This window comes from Apium graveolens, chromosome 1 (assembly GCF_009905375.1).
Source record: "Apium graveolens cultivar Ventura chromosome 1, ASM990537v1, whole genome shotgun sequence".
NCBI classification, from domain to species: domain Eukaryota; kingdom Viridiplantae; phylum Streptophyta; class Magnoliopsida; order Apiales; family Apiaceae; genus Apium; species Apium graveolens.
Genome location: NC_133647.1, coordinates 3228025 through 3246207, shown reverse-complemented (window position 1 = coordinate 3246207; position 18183 = coordinate 3228025). Strand labels below are relative to the sequence as shown.

The 18183-nt window shown below is 42.5% G+C and overlaps 3 protein-coding genes across 3 annotated transcripts; all 3 read left to right on the top strand.

Annotated features, from left to right (window-relative positions):
• Positions 1–325: 325 nt before the first annotated feature.
• Positions 326–655, top strand: LOC141659095 (uncharacterized). The gene has a single exon (XM_074465849.1). It carries the CDS (start codon positions 326–328, stop codon positions 653–655), a length of 330 nt encoding a protein of 109 aa, XP_074321950.1.
• Positions 656–736: 81 nt separating this feature from the next.
• On the top strand, positions 737–1672 carry LOC141659094 (uncharacterized). The gene has a single exon (XM_074465837.1). The coding sequence runs from the start codon at positions 737–739 to the stop codon at positions 1670–1672; it is 936 nt and encodes a 311-aa protein (XP_074321938.1).
• A 1868-nt stretch (positions 1673–3540) lies between these two features.
• On the top strand, positions 3541–5375 carry LOC141659083 (uncharacterized). The gene is made up of 2 exons (XM_074465818.1): positions 3541–4687; positions 4858–5375. The coding sequence occupies exons 1-2, from the start codon at positions 3541–3543 to the stop codon at positions 5373–5375; spliced, it is 1665 nt and encodes a 554-aa protein (XP_074321919.1).
• The last annotated feature ends 12808 nt before the right edge of the window (positions 5376–18183 follow it).

Here is an 18183-nt window from a genome sequence, read left to right as displayed (position 1 = left end):
AGCAACGTAGGCGCAGAGACAATCGTGAAGATGAGTCGTAAACGCGAGCCGGATGACGGGGACGCCGCGAGCGACCTCAGGGCTCACACCATTCGAGTAACGCGGGAGGTGACAGAGAAGGAGAAGTTGTCAGAGTAAGAGACATAAGAAGGATCTTGGATGATATGGAGTGAGAGAAGAGGGGGCCCTCGGCCTCAGCTGCCCCTTCTCCATTTACGGCTGCTATTCGATCATCCACCTACCTCGGGTGTTTAGGCACAACCCCGACCTTCTATTCAACGGCGAGGCCGACCCGGCGGAATACCTTATACAATTTAACACAAAGATGGAAGTCTATCAGGTGCCGGAGATGACACGCTGTAGACTCTTCGCGGCATCACTCAGAGGTAATGCCCAACAATGGTTCTCCAAGTTGGGACCGGCTAGCATAAGAACGTGGAGGCAATTGGAGGACTTGTTCGTCAGACAATTTCAGTCCACCCTCCACTGCTCACCTCCTGTGGCCACGTTAGCCAACATTAAGCAAAGGGAGGGGGAGCCCCTGGCAGAATACTTTCGTCGGTTCAACGCCGAGGTCCCCAAGGTGAGGGGAGCCAGCGAGGAGACTATCAAGAACTTCTTGATTACAGGGTTGAAAGAAGGGTCGAAATTCTAGAAGAACCTCCAAGCAAGTGAGCCGAGAACCTTGACCGAGTTTTATGAGCAAGCCGAACCCTTTAAGAGGGTAGAGAAATCGATGAGAGAGCTGAAAGTCAGCAAGAATTATCGAGATAAAAGAGACCGGTCTTCAAGCCCTGACGAGAGGAGAAAGACGTATCGGCATAGCTCAAGCCCCAAAAAGTCTGCCCGAGGTAAAGAGATAAACAAAGATTCGGGGAGACCTTATACAAGCAAATGGCACACACACACCCCTCTGGTAGCCTCTATTGACCACATATATGCTATCTATGCTGGGAAGGGGGTATTCAGAAATGCAACCCCTCTCACAGACTATAACAAGAGGGATACTTCGAAGTATTGTGCGTACCATGAGGCCACGGGGCACGATACAGCTGATTGCAGACAATTGAAGGATGAAATTGAGACATTGATAAGACAAGGGAAACTTACAGAATGGGTTGTCAAGGAGGTTCGGAGGCACATTACTGATTATCATACCGTCCCTCCTCCACCCCCGGAAGATAAAGAGAGGGTACCTCGGGGCGGAAGCATTCACATCATTCTAGGCGGGTCTCACATTGGCGGAGACAGCTGGAAGGCGATGGACAGGTATGCCCGAGAAGCAAAGGACAAACCCCTCACCAACGTCAACCATTTGAGCCAAAGGCCCCAAGAGCTCTTTGAAAGGGAGGTTGACGACATCGTGTTTAGGGAGAGCGATGCCACATGGGTGCATTACCCTCATACAGATGCCCTAGTCATAAAAATGAAGATTGGTACGGTGAATATTCACCGGGCAATGGTGGATACCGGGAGCTCAGCTGATGTGTTAACTTATGATGCATACAAGAAGCTAGGACTTCTGGATAGAGAGCTAACCTCAACAGGGGGACACTTGTACGGGTTCACCGGAAACTCGATCGGGGTAAAAGGGACAATTCGGCTCCCGGTGACCATAGGAGAAGAGCCTTATGTGGCCACCCAGATCGCTACGTTTACAGTAGTAGATTAGCCTTGTGCCTACAACGTTATAGTGGGAAGACCCCCTATGAGGGCAATGAGGATGGTGACCTCAATCCACCACATGACGGTTAAATTCCCAACCCTCATGGGGGTCGGGTTCCTGAAAAGTTGTCAATATGAATCAAGGGTCTGTTACAACCAGGCACTCAGGGCAGCCGAGTCAGGGAATGCCTCAAGGGAGATAGCTGAAACGGGTGAGTGCGACGTCCCCATGGAAGAGGCAGAGGGCAGGAAAAGAGTACGTCCCGAGGGTCACGAGACTTGTAATTTGATTTTAATTGAGGAGTTGCCCGAGAACTACTTCGAGCACATGGGGATTCAGGTGGAACCGCGCCCAGGGGCCTTGCTAATGGAAGCCTCTCAGCCCATCATGTTGATATAAGAAGGGATTGTGGAGGAAGCAAGTGATGAAGAAGAGAGCCCGGAACAAATTACTGCAAGACTCAGGAAAGGGAAATGGACATGCGAAGAAACGACAACTAAGGATCTTCCTAACGGGATCACTCGTACTGTCACTACGACCTCTGAATGCTTGATAAAACCGGCCCGAGCTCATCAGCCCGAGCTCGAGGATACGGATGGTTTGACAACCATGGCAGTAGGAGAATCTAGTGAGGCTCGAGCATACTTAGACCCGAGAATGCCCCCGATGGTTGAGAGGGCTGGGCCGCAGAAGATATAATCCCGATCTTGGTAGACCCAAATGATCCCTCCAAGGTACTCAAAATAGGCTCTAACCTAAGTCCTGACTTGAGGGAGGATCTAGATCGATTCCTGAGGGAGAATTTGGATGTCTTTGCATGGTCACACTCTGATATGATAGGGATTGACCCAAATTTCATGTGCCACCGGCTCAACTTGGACCCGAAAAAGAAGGGGGTCAGACAGAAGAGACGGCCGATTAGCGGAGTGCGAGTAGAGGCCCTTAGAGAAGAGGTGGATAGACTAATGGAGGCATGACTTGTAAGGGAAGCCTTCTACCCCATGTGGCTTGCCAACCCCGTGCTTGTCAAAAAACCCAATGGCAAGTGGAGGACATGTGTAGACTTCACCGACCTGAATAAAACTTGTCTGAAGGATAGTTTTCCTCTTCCCCGGATCGACCAGATGGTTGACTCTATAGTTGGGCACGCGTTACTTAGATTTATGGATGCTTATTCGGGATACAACCAAATCCCCATGTATGGGCCAGATCAGGAGCACACCTCCTTTATTACTGACCGGGGCCTCTACTGTTACATCGGGATGCCCTTTGGGCTCCTTAATGCGGGGGCAACCTATCAGAGGCTGGTGAATAAGATGTTCAAACACCGGTTAGGGAAGACTATGGAGGCCTATGTAGATGACATGCTCGTGAAATCAAAAGAAGCAAGGGATCATGTCCGCCACCTAGCAGAAATGTTCCAGATCCTAAGGGAGTACAGGATGAAGCTCAACCCCCAGAAATGTGTGTTCGGGGTCGAATTAGGGAAGTTTTTGGGGTTTATTGTCAACCATAGGGGCATTGAGGCCAATCCTGCCAAGATACGAGCCCTACTCGAGATGAGATCCCCTCGATGGGTGAAGGATGTTCAAAGCTTAACAGGGCGAGTGGCTGTCTTGAACCGCTTCGTCTCAAAGTCCTCCGATAAATGCCAGGAGTTCTTCAAAGTAATTAAAGGAGTGGGGAGGAATTTTGAGTGGACAGAAGAATGTGAGGAGGCCTTTCAGAATATAAAGAAGCATCTCAGCAGCCCTCCAATGTTGTCCAACCCAAAGGCAGGAGAAACTCTGATCCAATACTTGGTTGTCTCCGACTTTGCAATAAGTGCGGTATTAGTCTGAGAAGAGGATGGTATCCAGCTCCCGGTATATTATATGAGTAAAAGGCTAGACGACGCCGAGACTCGGTACACAAGCCTCGAAAAGCTAGCATATGCTCTATTCCTGGCCTCCCGAAAGCTCAGGTCTTATTTTCAGGCGCACAAGATAGAGGCGCGAACCTCCTACACCCTCAGACAAGTGATGCACAAACCAGATTATTCTGGTCGGATGCTGAAGTGGACGGTTGAGCTCGGCCAATTCGAGGTGGATTATAAGCCAAGGACCGCAATCAAAGGCCAAGCCCTGACCGATTTTGTGCTAGAATTTCCTCCACATCAAGAAGTGGAGCCGGGAGCCCTTGTTGTCGCACTTAGCATAGAAGAAGTTGGGCTAGAAAGCAAAAACAGTGCCCCATGGTGGAGCCTATTTTTGGATGGAGCCTCTAATGGTGATGGAGCAGGGGCTGGAATTGAGCTAATTAGCCCAGAGGCGCACAAGATCAGACGTGCGACCCGTCTGGCCTTTCACGCAACCAACAACGATGTTGAGTATAAGGCCCTGATCAACGGTCTCAAGCTAGCCTTGGAGATGAAGGTGGAGAATTTGAACGTGTTTAGTGACTCCATGACTGTGGTCTATCAGATAAACGGGGGGTATCAAGCTAAGGGGCCGAGAACAGAGCTTTACCTGAAGTGTGCGCATGGGATAATCGCGAGGTTCAACGAGGTGAGGTTGGAACTAATCCCGCGTGGACAGAATGAAGGCGCAGACGAGCTATCTAAGCTCGGCTCACGTCGTGAGGCCACTTTGCTAGGGATCGTACCACTTGATATACAGAGGCAACCTAGTGTGCCCGAGCACGAGGTGGGCAGCCTCGGTAATGAGCTCGGCCCCACGTGGATGACACATATTCTAGCATACATAAAAGAAGGTTCACTTTCGGACAAAAAGAATGAGGCAAGGAAAATAAAATACAAAGCAGGCCGCTATGTGATATACGATGGGATCCTATACAGAAGAGGGTTCAGTATGCCTCTCCTCAAATGCATAGATGGGGATGAATGCAACTATATCCTAAGGGAAGTACACGAGGGCATTTGTGGCAATCACTCGGGGGGTAGCTCTCTAGCTCATAAAATCCCCCGTCAAGGCTACTACTGGCCAACACTGAAAAAAGACGCCTTTGAATTCTCCCGAGCTTGTGATAAATTTCAGCGATATGACAATTATTATAACAGCCCCGTGGCCTCTCTCACATCCCTCATGAGCCCCTGGCCCTTCTCCATGTGGGGAATTGATCTGATTGGGGAACTCCCGAAGGCCAGTGGAGGTGTCAAGTATGTGGTGGTTGCGGTAGACTACTTCACTAAGTGGGCAGAGACCGAGCCCCTAGCCACCATCACGGCAAAAAACTCAGGGAGTTTGTACACAGGGCTATTGTGTGTCGCTATGGCATCCCTTACAAGTTGATATCTGACAATATGAAACAATTTGATAGCAAGGAAATGCGAGAATTTTGTGAGCAGCTGGGGATTCAGAAAAGCTTTAGCGTAGTCTGCCACTCCCAGAGTAACGGGCAGACGGAGGCTGTTAATAAAATCATTAAGCATACCTTGAAGGCAAAGCTTGAAGAAAAGAAAGGAGCATGGCCAGAGGAGCTCGCCCAGGTCCTATGGTCTTACAACACTACACCCCGAACTACAATTGGAGAGACCCCTTTCTCTCTGGTGTATGGGTGTGAAGCTATGGTGCCCGTTGAAGTGGGAGCAGGATCTTTTCGAAGGGACAACTATGACTCAGAGGCAAATGAGGTCAATCATCAGCTCTATTTGGATATGATCGATGAAACTCGGGAAGATGCTCAGATCAGGGTAGCAGCATATCATTAGAGGACAGCTAGGCACTACAACAGTAAGGTTAGAGCCCGAACTTTCAAGGTGGGAGATTTGGTTCTGCGCCGGGTCATGCCAAACACCAAGGTGGTGAGTCACGGAGTCTTTGGAGCGAATTGGGAAAGCCCTTACAAGATAAAGTCAGTGCGCTGGGAGGGAACCTACCACCTCAATGATATGCAGGACAAGCTGATCCCGAGAGCCTGGAACGCGGAGCACCTCCGTAAATATTATCAGTAATATTATTCTTTTCAGACTTAGTATTATCTTACAATACTCTTAAGTCTCGGGGGGTAGTGCCATATAGGTGCCTCCCTGAGACCACAAGCATGTACTCCTTTCAGTTCCCATTATCTATGAATAAACGATTGATCTCTATTTGTGCACTTGATATTTTAACTTTTTGTTAAATACCCAGCAGGGGAGCCCATCCTTGGGAACCCATGCGAGGAAAGAACGGTTTTTTTATTAACATGTTAAAATCACAAATCAGGCCGGACCCCGGCCCGCTTGACAAAAAATATGGGAGACAAACTGGGCCATGGCCCGCTTAGAAAGATATGAGCACAAAGCAAATAAAAGATGAAGCTTAAAAGAGGGATGGGCACGCGATGCGAGCCCATACCCCGGCTCGCAGACTCCCAAATACGACCCAGGAGGCCCAGCCCTCAACCAAACATGGACAGGGTCGCATTATGCGGGCAGAACTTGTGAATTAGTAATGACGCGAGCCTGTTCCACTTAGTATTTTCTGTTAAATTTTGCTTAAACAAAAGGTGTGAGCTGATTAAACTGGGCTCGTTGTGAAGGTGTAATACCTGCCATACGCGGCTAGGGCTATGATAGCTTTTGGTCAGTAGGGGCATGATAAGATTACACAAAAAATAAAGAAAACCAGCTAGCACAGTAAAGACATACGCGGGCACAAAAGACTTGATATTTTATACAAGCAAATTGTAAATAAGTTATGCCCCAAGGCAGAATATTTCAAATACAAGCGCGAGGCGAGAGGGGTGCCCGCTTACCCAGTCAAAAGTCTAGTTCTAATAAAATTGCACTAAGGGTTATCAGCCTCTACCTCCCCATAATTTTCATCATCAGCGACCCGGGCCTGCTCGGCCGCGAGCCGAGCCTCCTCAGCAATTTGGGCATCCCTTTCCATCTCTAGCTTCAGCTTTTCAGCATGCCTCGTTGTGCTCGCACCCAGAGCCGCCCAATCGAAGTCAGGAACCTTCTTCATAAAGACTTTCATAAAATTCCTGGCCCCCAGGTTCCTAACATCAGCGAGGGCGGCCTTACGGCCCTCGTTCAGGGCAGAAACTGACCCCTCCAGCTCGAGCATCCTCTCCTCAAGGCTATCTTTCTCCTTCTTCCACGCCTCAGCGGCCAGGTCGTGAGCCTCCTTCTGCTCCCTTATAGCCTTTTCATGGGCAGCATTCAGGTTAAGTATCTTCTGATTATAGCTATTTACCAGCGTAACTTTCTCCTGCCCATGCTCAGCGACCTTACTTTGAAGAGATTTGACTTTAGACTCGAGCCTTGTGTTGGCCTGGCTGAGGACTCGCATCTCTCGAGCCTTAAATAACTGACGATAGTATACTTCGGCCGCGGCTCGGGAGAGTGCATCCTGGTTGACCTCGAGAGCAGAGGAAGACCAGTCTTTTACATCCTGCTCGATGATGTGACCTTGAACGAGCCGGCCGAATGTGGTCGCAACCATGCTGGCAGAAGAAGAGGAGGGGAGAGGAGCATCAGATGGAGCAGCCTTCTTTGGCTCAGGCTCGCCAGTTTTTCCTTCTTTGTGACCTCGATGCCTTTTTAGCCGAGGAGAAGGCCCTAAGCCTTTGAAATGCTCAGTGAGGGTCCTCATGTGAGCTGGAAGGGGGACTTGGGAGTGAGCCCCTGTGGTCGTTGCAGCGGGCTGAACAGGGCCTGAAGCTGCAGCTTGCTCAGCCTCTTTCATGAAGGGGATAGGAGAGATGGCCATTTCTGAAAAAGAAAACAATGAAGTGATAGATTAGTCAAGGGAAAGAAGCAATGCGGGGAGATAAAAAATGCGAAAAATGAGTGTAATGTAAAGTGAGATGCATGCAGGAAATATAAAACACGCGAGCACACGAGCTCGCGCATGCGAGCAGACAGGCCCGCACAAGCGGGCCCGATGTTTTACCCTTTCTGGCTCTCTTCTTAGATTTCTTCTTTTGAGGAGTCAGCCTCACCCTGTCCTTCAAAAACCGACACACGACCTGGTTCGAGGTCGTTATGAGTTTTCAAATATCCCTGTCCGCCTTAGGAAGATCTAGGAGGCTGTCCGCATTTATTTTTTCTTGCTCCACAAGGACAGTGCGAGGCGGGGTGGATGGAGATAAGGAAAAAACATTTCTTGTTAAAGGAAGGAATTAGGGTAGAAAAGACGAGAGTGGCCAGGGAAGACTTACATGGATTGTAATAAAAATGAGTCTGGACTCGAGGCACCTCGTGGATATAGAAATAAGGGTTCTTCCACTTCCCTGAGTTGCTCGGCCCATTGTGGATGAGGTTCTTTTTGTTGAAGCATGACCAGACAGAAAAATAGAAATATCCAAAGTCATTAGGAGAATGCTTTAGATTAAGGAAGTAGCCCAGCTGCCTCGCTGTTAGAGGGGGAAACCCACATTTGCTGTACATGATGTACAATGCAAGGGCGGCCCAGTATCCATTCAGGTTGATCTGCAAGGGTGCGAGCCGGTAGTACTCACAGACATCCTTGATGAAGGGATGAAGAGGAGAGGAGATTGCTAGCCTCAGAAGGAAGGTAGACAAGACCATGCGAGGCACCCTGCCTCCATTCTCTAGATGGTTGAATCTGTAGCACCTCATATGAGGCAGGGGAAAGACAACATGGCTCTCGAGCTGGAACTTCTCAATATGTTCGGCCAGATATTTCTAAGTCAGCGAGGTAGGCAGGTCGCGGCAAGCGAGCACCTTAACCTCCTCGTTGACAGTCGAGCTCTCCTCCCCATCAGGAATGATCTGCTTCTTAAAAACAATTTCACCCTCCAACTCGGGCTGGGCAGGAGGCACATAAGGCTCAGGAGAGGCCGCGGGGATGTATTTATAGTTACAAATCTTGTACTGACTTGTAACATCTGCCACCTCCTCGCTCTGAGGAGAGTCATAGGACCAGTGTGAGCCGTCCTCTTCACCCTCGAGCCCCAAGATGGGGTATTCAGCAGCTATGGGCTCTTTTCCTTTTTTCCTGGTGTCATAGTATGCACTCCCCAGGTCGCTGTCAGTAGATTCTGAGTCAAGATGAATGGGGTCGAGGTTGTTAGCTGCAGCTTGCCTCAGGCGGGCTGCCCTCTCTTCAGCCATTTCCCTTAAAATCTCCTCAGCTCGCTCTTTATCCAAGGGAGCGGGCTCGCGGTTTAGCAGCTCTTCTACCCCAAGGAAGGCTGGTATATGAGAGAGGTCCACAGGCCTATCTCTCCAATTATAGATATTCTTCTACCTGGTAAAATCCTCAGGGTTCGGGTCGAGGTGAATATCAAGCGAGCCAGATCCGGCTTCTCGCATCGAGTTCTCAACTCTGGCAATGTTCAAAGCCCCTTGAGGGGTGATAGCTGAGCCAGGAGAGATGGGTTGGCTAAGACGATCAGAAAGAGAAGTCAGCTTGCGTTGAAATTCCTTGGAGCCTCGCTGCTCGGGTGGATATTGGTTTAATGGAGACGGAGTGGCTGAAGAATGAACTGGGCTAGCAGAGGTATGAGCTGGGCTCGAGGAAGAGCGAGACGATCCATAGGAGCGGGCTGAAGACGCACTCGACATCTGTAAAAGATGGTGAAAATTAGTGTGTGGCCTTAAAAAGAAAACAAAAGCAGGTATGGGGTCGCACCTAAGTGTCCTCACATCTCACACAGGATCGCACCTAAGTATCTAAGCAAGCAGACGGGCTCGCATCGCGTATTGTGGTTGTGTGTGAGCTCGCATTGAACAGGTGGTGTGTGCTCGCATGGTGCACATGAACAAGCATGAATGAAAATGGGCTCGAATCGAAGAATACCTGTTGGAGAGGTGTATGAAGATCCTGATGAATCTGTGCCGGGAGAATATCGCCGTCGGTAGAGGGTTCTTGTGGAGATGATGATCTTCGCCGTGGTAGATCCTTGAGCAAATTGAGCAGCAATTCGAGAAGTATTTTTGGAAATGTGAGAAATGAGTTGAAATCTCACATATTTATAGGAGATAGGAGAGAGAAAGGGGAGGCGACACGTGTCACCATCCCAGATGATGACACGGATCCCCACGCCAGCTGTCCAACGGCTGTCGAAATGAATGCTAAATGAAAGGCATGCGAGGCGAGGCACGCGAGGCGGTTTGGTGCGACCTGGTGGGCTCGCACCTGCGAGGTCATAAAAAGATAATATTGAAAAAAAATTCCTAGCCTCAAGATGCGACCAGGAATTTTGGGGGGGTAGTTGTTATGCCCACTTTCAGTCATGGGCCCTAAACAGGTCCCCATAGGTGCATTGAATGGATGGACTCTCATGTGTGGGCTAGAATCATGGGCCAATGTGACTTGGGCTAGCACATGCGAGCTGGGCTCATGACATGCGAGTTGGGCTCATGACATGCGAGCTGGGCTCATAACATGCGAGCTAGGCTCTCATACGCGAGGTGGGCTCGAGTGACAGTACTCGAGTTGGCTCGGTTGCCCACACGCGGGCTGGGCCCATGAGCTCACATCTAATGGAGTTGAAGATAATATTGTATTTATTGATTGAAAATGAAGGAGGTGCGGGCCGAGGCCGCCAGGCCGGCCCGCATTAGAGGACTTTGTATTCGATATGGAAAGTAACTCATAGATGATCGAGTTGCTCGTAGATTTCGGGGCCGACACGGGTTGTTCCTACAATCACGGGAAGGATTGCGGAGATGCCGCGAGATTGTCGGGAAGCGTGTGGAGCCGGTTGAGATTTACATGACTAAATTGGCTTAAGGCCTGACTCTATCATGGGCTTGGGCTGCACGGGCTGAAGAGTCCTAACCCTAGCCAATGTGACTTGTTCCCTAAGAACTATGTGAGGCTTGATCCCTATAAATAGGGTACGTAGGCACTTGTATGAGACATGAGTCGACACTTGATAGAGAATAACAAACCCTATTCTTTCTTAAGGAGTCAACATACAAGCTCAGCCACCACCAAACAACCATCCTCCACCCTCAAACACCGTCCTTGATCTTTGTTCTGCCCATTAATCTCCACAACATTGTTATACAAAATTCTCCCTATAACACTCTGTATCTTTCATTCTTTGTTCCTGTTGTGTTCCATTGTCTCAATTCGGAAATATAGTGTAGCTTTCTGTTTCATGACTTTGTTGCTTTGTCAGACTGTGGTCTCTTTTGGTCCTTTGTCAGACTATGGTTTTCTGCACTTTTAAGCTTGGGGTTAGATTACGTAATCCATGGTTTGTCGTGTGTACTTGTGTAATGTGTAAACCAAATATTGATTTGGCATTTTGATATGTTAAAAGGCTGATTTCTCTAGGATATATCACAAGTTCATGGTCTAGCATAATCAAGAGCTGTAAGTAACTACAACTAGTAAGTAAATTGATATCGTAACTCTTGGTTTTTAATGGCTTGTGGCATGTAGGCCTGTATGTTGGGCCAAGTTGAGACTTGAGAGAAGTAATGTTATGTTTTCAATTGATATTTAGTGAAGGGTGTGGCTTTTCTTTATTTTTAAGAAATTTAATATCAGTTTTCTTGGAAAATTTTAAGTTGATATAGTTATTTCCTTTGTTAACTGAAAATCTTAGTTTTCCTGAAATCAGTTAAAATTAAAGCACTTAACCTAATTTTTTTCCTGAGAAAGCACTTAACCTAATATTTAGTTAAAATCTTGCATGTTTTGTGGTACTGGATGATGCCTTTTCACTTCAATTCTGAAAAATATGGCAACAGTTTACTTGGGTAAGCTACATGTTTGTCATTTTTGTGTTTTGAAAAATTCTTATACTCCCTCCGTCCCAATTTATCTATCATGTTTGACTTTTGTGGTCAAATTGACCCAACTTTGACCATAAATTAAACATCAATATTTTATTAGTTTAAAAAACCTAAAAATATATATTAAAGTAGATTACATGTACTTTCTAATGATATAATTTTTATAATTTTTTTATTATATATTATGTGAAATTTTTGGTCAAAATTGGGTCAATTTGACCACAAAAAGTCAAACATGACAGATAAATTGGGACGGAGGGAGTATGTATTATTTCCTCCTGGACAGTGGACATATCTGTTTTTGGCCTATGATTTATATTATAACTTTCATTAATTTCTTTATCCTGGTTTTGTAGATTGGAGATCATCTCAGGTATTTTCTTTCCCCCACTCTATCTCAGCGCTTCTGTTTGTAGTTTTAAAAAATGGAAAGTAAATCTGCTAACATTGTCTTGCTTGTGTAATAGGTACAAGCTCATATTGTCGGGGTCAAGAAGCACTGAAGCAGTTAAGTCTGATAGATGGGCAAAATCAGCAGTTAAAATCTTCGCCTGATATATGAATGAATGTAAATTATATGATTGATCAAATGTTGTAGTACTGTAATTTTTGAATTTGTACAAAATGTGAATGATCTTTCGTGAGTTGCATTCTGTCCCTTGTAATCAAATTCTGAGTTTATGCTATGGCTTGTCGGTGCTTGCAGTTTAGAGAGAATTTTTTAATCCATTTTTTATTTTTTATTCCCCCCCCAAATGATAAATTTCATTAAATAATTATTTTTTGAAAATTAAATTCGGAATCGGATATTATCCGTATCCGGATAATATCCGCCGGATACGGATAAGGATATATAATTTTCAGATATTTCCGAATTCGGATACGAATTCGGATAAGGTTTCTCAACGGATAAGCTGATCAACTGATATATGGTGTAGCTTCGACGGATATTCATATATAGGTATCAACGAATGACTGAATAAATTGTTAACGGATGACAATGAAGCTTTCAACGGATAATCATATCCTGATAGTTGATCATATTCTGATTGTTAGACAGATCCTGATTCTCGACTTAGCTAATTCTTAACAATCTCTCCCAATATATGCTTTACAGAATAAGCATAAGTTCTAATAGAATTGTCCAGTGCCAAAAACCAGATAGACAAAATAAGTAGTGTAAATCATACTTTATTTTAGGATCTTCATATTTCTTGATAAACTCTGCAGTATCTCTGAACAAAAGCTTTAACTCTGTCATCAATCTTTTTCAACAGAATATCTTCTAGCTTGATCTTCAAATTCTTCTCATACTCTGTTTTATCAGACAATAGATAGATAACAGCTCTTCGACTTCCGATTTGAACTCTTTATGTCATCATTTCTTCTAGTGACACATAACAAGTTCTTTTTCCATCAGAATTCATGGTTATATGCCTTTGAGTAAGAACATTTTCAATGACAGCTCCTCCTTTCTTTATATCATCATTTCTTCTAGTGACACATACCAAGTTCTTTTTCCATCAGGATTCATGATTATATGCCTTTGAGTAAGAACATTTTCAATGACAGCTCCTCCTTTCTTTATGTTGACTTCTTGCCCTTTAAAATTTATGTAAGTAGGAATATATGATCCAAAGTAATATTGACCATCATCCAGTATCCTTTTTCTGATATTGGAAAGAATCATGTTTGACCATTATCTTGAAGTTCCATCTTCAACTCTTAGCAAATAGTGAATATATTTCAATTCCTTTGTTGACATGATCATCAGCTCATCAAGTGAAAGAACTTGAACTTGATCATTTTACAATAAGAAAAGATCTTCTGTTTGGATTCAGAACCATCATGTTTGTCAAGTATAATCTTCACTACTTCAAGTCTGTCCAAGTGATCAGCAGTTACTTCATGACCAGGACTATCAGCAAGAGTGAAGTTCAACAACCTTAAGTTGACAATTTTAGCTTCATGATGTCCTATTCTAGCTCTTGTGAATGGTTCAATCAACTTGAGATTCTTGGCTTGTACTAACCAAGACTTTTATCTCCCTTGGTATTAGAGCTTGGTAAGCCATCTATCCTTATACCTTTAGGAGTAAATCTCAATTCATCATTACAAATAAGATCATCATTTTTTCTCCATTTGTACTTGTTCTTGATCTTTGGAAAGACTTAATCTTTCCTTTCTGCTCTTTCATATAACATTTTCATATCTGTACTCCTCCATCTATTCCTTTCAGATCTTCAAAGCATATGCCTGTATGCTTGATTTGCTTTATCGTCAACAGCAATTCTGATTTTTCCTTCATGTGCTCTTTCTTCTCTGTCAAAATCAATTTCTTCTTCCTTGAAGTTTTCAGCATTAAAGGCTTCAACATAAGTAGAAAGAATCTGTGAAAACATCCGAAATAGAATTTTTTCTTCTTCTTTAGTTTTAACATAATCAGGAATAACTATCACTCTGTCAGTGTCGGAAACAGAATCAGATTTTGTATCTTTGTTGTCAGGAATTGAACTTTGAGTAACAAGAGAAGCTTCTAATTTAGATCCATGTGATCTACCCTTAGAGACTTGAGTTGTCTGTGTAGTTTTATTTTGAATTCAAGATCCAGTTTGAACTATCACAGTCTTTTTTGCTTGCTTATCACCATCATCATTAGAATTGGCATTTTTCCTCAGAACTGACTCAGGTTGACATTTTGTCTTTGGTACTATCTCCCCCTTTTTGGCATTTAGACTTTGTAGAAGAGAGAGAATATCATCCAATTTAAAATTCGTAGTATTCTGACCAGCTTCCAAAGCTGTCAGCTTCTCAGACATTTGATCTTGCTTAGCTTCCATGCTAAACATCCTTTTTATCAAGCCATTGTGTTTGTTTGTACTTTTGATAGTCACAGAAACATCAACAATCTCTTCTCTAAGATCAACATTATCTTGCTTGAGTGCAGAGATAGAATAATGCAATCCTTTGACTAAAACTGTTGTGGTCTTGATGGATGCTTTCATATCAGGATTAGAAACCAAAGGAACAACATGATCAACCAGAGTCTGAGCAGATTCCAGAGAAATCTTGTCACTATGTAAGCTCCAAGAATGATTCCATTCATGAGTTCTATGAACATTAAGAGTAGGAACATGACTAGATGATGAACCAAAGTTAGACAATTTAGATGCTTCTATTCTAGCTTTCAGAGCAGCATCATCAGGATTGTCATCATCATCGGAATCTCCAAATTCATCATCAGAATTAGAGAATGTCTTAGGATCTTGAGAAATAGCATCAAGAACTTTATCTTTGAGCTTTAAATCAAGATTTGACTTAACATGTATAGTTGCCTTTGAAGAGCCTGAAATAAGAGAATGAAAATCTAAATCTACCTCTTCTTTTAAAGTGATCTCATCACTTCTCACACATATATTACTTTCAATAGTAATATCTAGCTCACTTTTATCACTAAAATCTACCTCACCTTTTACCAGTACAGGAGACTGCCTCTCAATAATTATATTTTTCTCTTGATCTTTTCTCACATTCTCACTAGAAAGGCTCAACTCACTAGGAACTAAAGAAATAAGAGGTGGCAAAAAGGAGTGGTATGTAGTCATATAAATAGAGGTATCCCTATCAATAGGTCCATTTTTAATCATTCTATCAGATAAAGAAAGAATTATACCTTGAGTAGTAGAGACCATTGGTATTACTTTAAGTGGTTGCACCAAAATGGCTTCAACGTTATCCTTAAAATTGACCAGTACATTAGGATGTATAGAATCAGGAACAACTTCATCAAGAATTGATCTTGTATCCGAGATTTGCTGCTTGTCAGGAATTGACCCTACGTCAGGATTTGATACTAAGTCTGCAACAGTACTTTGAACTGTTGGTTCTTGTGGGACTTGAGGTTAGAAGTTTCTTCAATCCTTTGAACTGAAGGTTCTTGTGTGCTTCCCTCAAACATGGAATCATTGATGACAACATCCAATATAACAATATGTTTTTGATGAGCTTCCTTGTCTTGTACTTTCTTCTGAATATCAGCATCCATAGGAATATGACTTCTTTGAGCAATGTCAGAAATAGTCTGATGAATTTCACTACTTGCACCTACACTTTGGGTAGGTGGTTCTTGTGTAGCAGGGGCCTGAACAGTTGCATCTTCACATTGAGAAAATAGTTCTTGTGTACTGTACCCCTTTCGTGGATGCTGCTTCTTGAACTGCTTTCTGACATACACTATGTTATCTACAGTCTTTCTTTTTGTATGATCAGGATTTGACTGTATGAGATCAGAAACTGATGAAAACTTGTCAGGATTTGCAGTTTCCTAGCCAAGAGCAACTTGAGATAATACTTCTAAGCCAGCTTGCTCTTGTTTAGCATGATCATGACTAGCTGCTACCACTATGGCATAGATGGCCTAACTGAACATTTGAGTAGGGGTGTTAACTTAGATTATGTTACTATAGATGTGAAATCTTCACCCTATCACAACACCTACACTACCTACACTATGTGGGTTACTAAAGCTATAGGTTTGTGTTGCAATAGGCGATTGAGCTGTTAAGTAGAGCTAACATGATACAATGTGTTGCTATACACTAAGAATAAAAGAAAAAATAAATTTAAACCAAAAATAAAATTTATTTTTATAAATATCTGATTTGGATAAACAAAAATAAATTTTTCATTAAAACTAATTGATTTGAATAAAAATAATTTATAATTTTTTATGCGAAAGTAATAGCATAACACATAAATGATTTATTTAAAATTTTAAATATTAAAATAGTTTTTTGATTTAAAAATTAAATGAAAGGATTTTAATCAGTAGTTTAATTAAAATAATAAATTTTAATTAAAATGATTAATATATATATATATATATATATTTATAGAAAATAATATCCCATATTATTTTAAATTTTTATAAATTAATTAAAGTAATAAAATTAATTATAACAGATAAACTATGAACAATATAAAAATATTTTTTTAAAAAATAAAAATAAAGTAAATAATGAAAGTTGGGCTGGGCTAGCAGTTAAAATTTGGGTCAAGCGGGCAACAAGCTACTAGTGAAGAAATGAAATTTTGAGACAAAAGAAAAGGGGGAAAATGATATCTACTAGGAAACACATTTTGTATCACCGAGCAACAAGCAACATAAGTTTACTAACAAGATGAGCAATTTGGGTTTTGATCAAAGGATTTCTGTAACACATTCCGGCAATTAAGGTTTCAAGTTCAATTAGGGTTCTAAATACATTTGGGTTTGATTTGAAGGTATAATCTCATTTCGTCTTCTATTGAATCCGCATGTATGTGTTTATTTGATGAGTAATTTTCATGTTTATTTCATGAGTAATCGAAGCAGGTCTACTTTCCCGTCTCTTCCTCTCACTCTCATGTATCTCTTGGGGATATATCTGTTTAATTATCTCTTTAATTGAAGCAGGGTTTTAAATGCACATGAGGAACGAGTTTTAAAGTTTCTCACTCTATTTGGTTGAGAGAAAGAAACTTTAGACAGTAAAACTTTAGTATCAGTCCAGACTGATTTGATCACTTCTGTTGAGTATCTTTGTAAGTACAGGGTAGATGTATCTTTTGTAGTGGAATGGGCTTTTTATGCTTGTGGTGGTGCTACTGCAATTTTGTTGAGAGATGGGATGACTAGAGCTCCAGTTGTTAGGTTCCCAACTGCAAAGAGAGCTTCGGATTTAAAGTTCTTCTTGGAAGAGCCTCTTAACTTTTATATGCTCGCTGTCGTTTTTAATATGCAATTCTTCTTTTTGTTTGTTTGTGCTTACTACTTGTTGTAAATGTGTTTGATATTTTGTAGTGATGTAACAAGTATTGTGTTTTGTGCCTGTAGGTCTAGCAGGTTTCCTAGGGCAAAAAAATTTAGTGCTCAATGGCGAGGAAGAATCTTTATATCAGATTTACTTGCAATGAGAATGAACATGGTGTCTAAGGGTGTTCAGAATGTTTTGGAATTTCTTCAAAGGGATTTTTTAGAGATGGATGTAATTGGTATTTCCGGTGAGTTCTTGTTTTTTAGCACGGATGAACGTAAATGGATTAAATTGAAGTATTTGGGATTGATTGGGCTCAAGAACCTTTGTGGATGTTCTTTGTTACGCCTACATGAAAATAGTAATATGCTTAAGGATCTACCGCACGATACCTAAGACGACTGCATCTCTTAAACATACATGAAAACAGTAACATGACTATGTATATATAGTCATCACAAACTTAGCCAACAAGACATATTTAATCTGATTATAATAATAATTGTCTATCCATACAATTAATACTCAATCCCATAATAATAATAATAATTGTCAACACATAAAATTATAACTGAATCTAATTATGTCTTGTATCACTAAACCCATACAACATATTGGGTTTAACCCAACAAAATTGATTGATTTTCAGCAATATATCACAATAAATTATGTTTTTAAGAGAGGGACTCATGTTTATTGTTTGTAATGATCTGAAATAAGACGGAGGACTAATAAAATTGGGCAGGTTATAGAGATGTTATTAATGGTCGTGCTAATGAATAATACATATTTGAGATAGGGTTAAAAGAATGGGTTAATTATCAACTAGGTCACTTACTATGTCCAAATGTATCAAGTGAGTCACCGATAAAAAAACGGATTCAAATGAGTCACTCATTTGAAAATTTGTATAAAAAATATCACTCTATCGTTAGTCGAAAATTTTAAAAGTAATATATATCGAGTTTCACACATTTTTTATGAATGATATTACATCCAAATGAAAGATTCTGAGT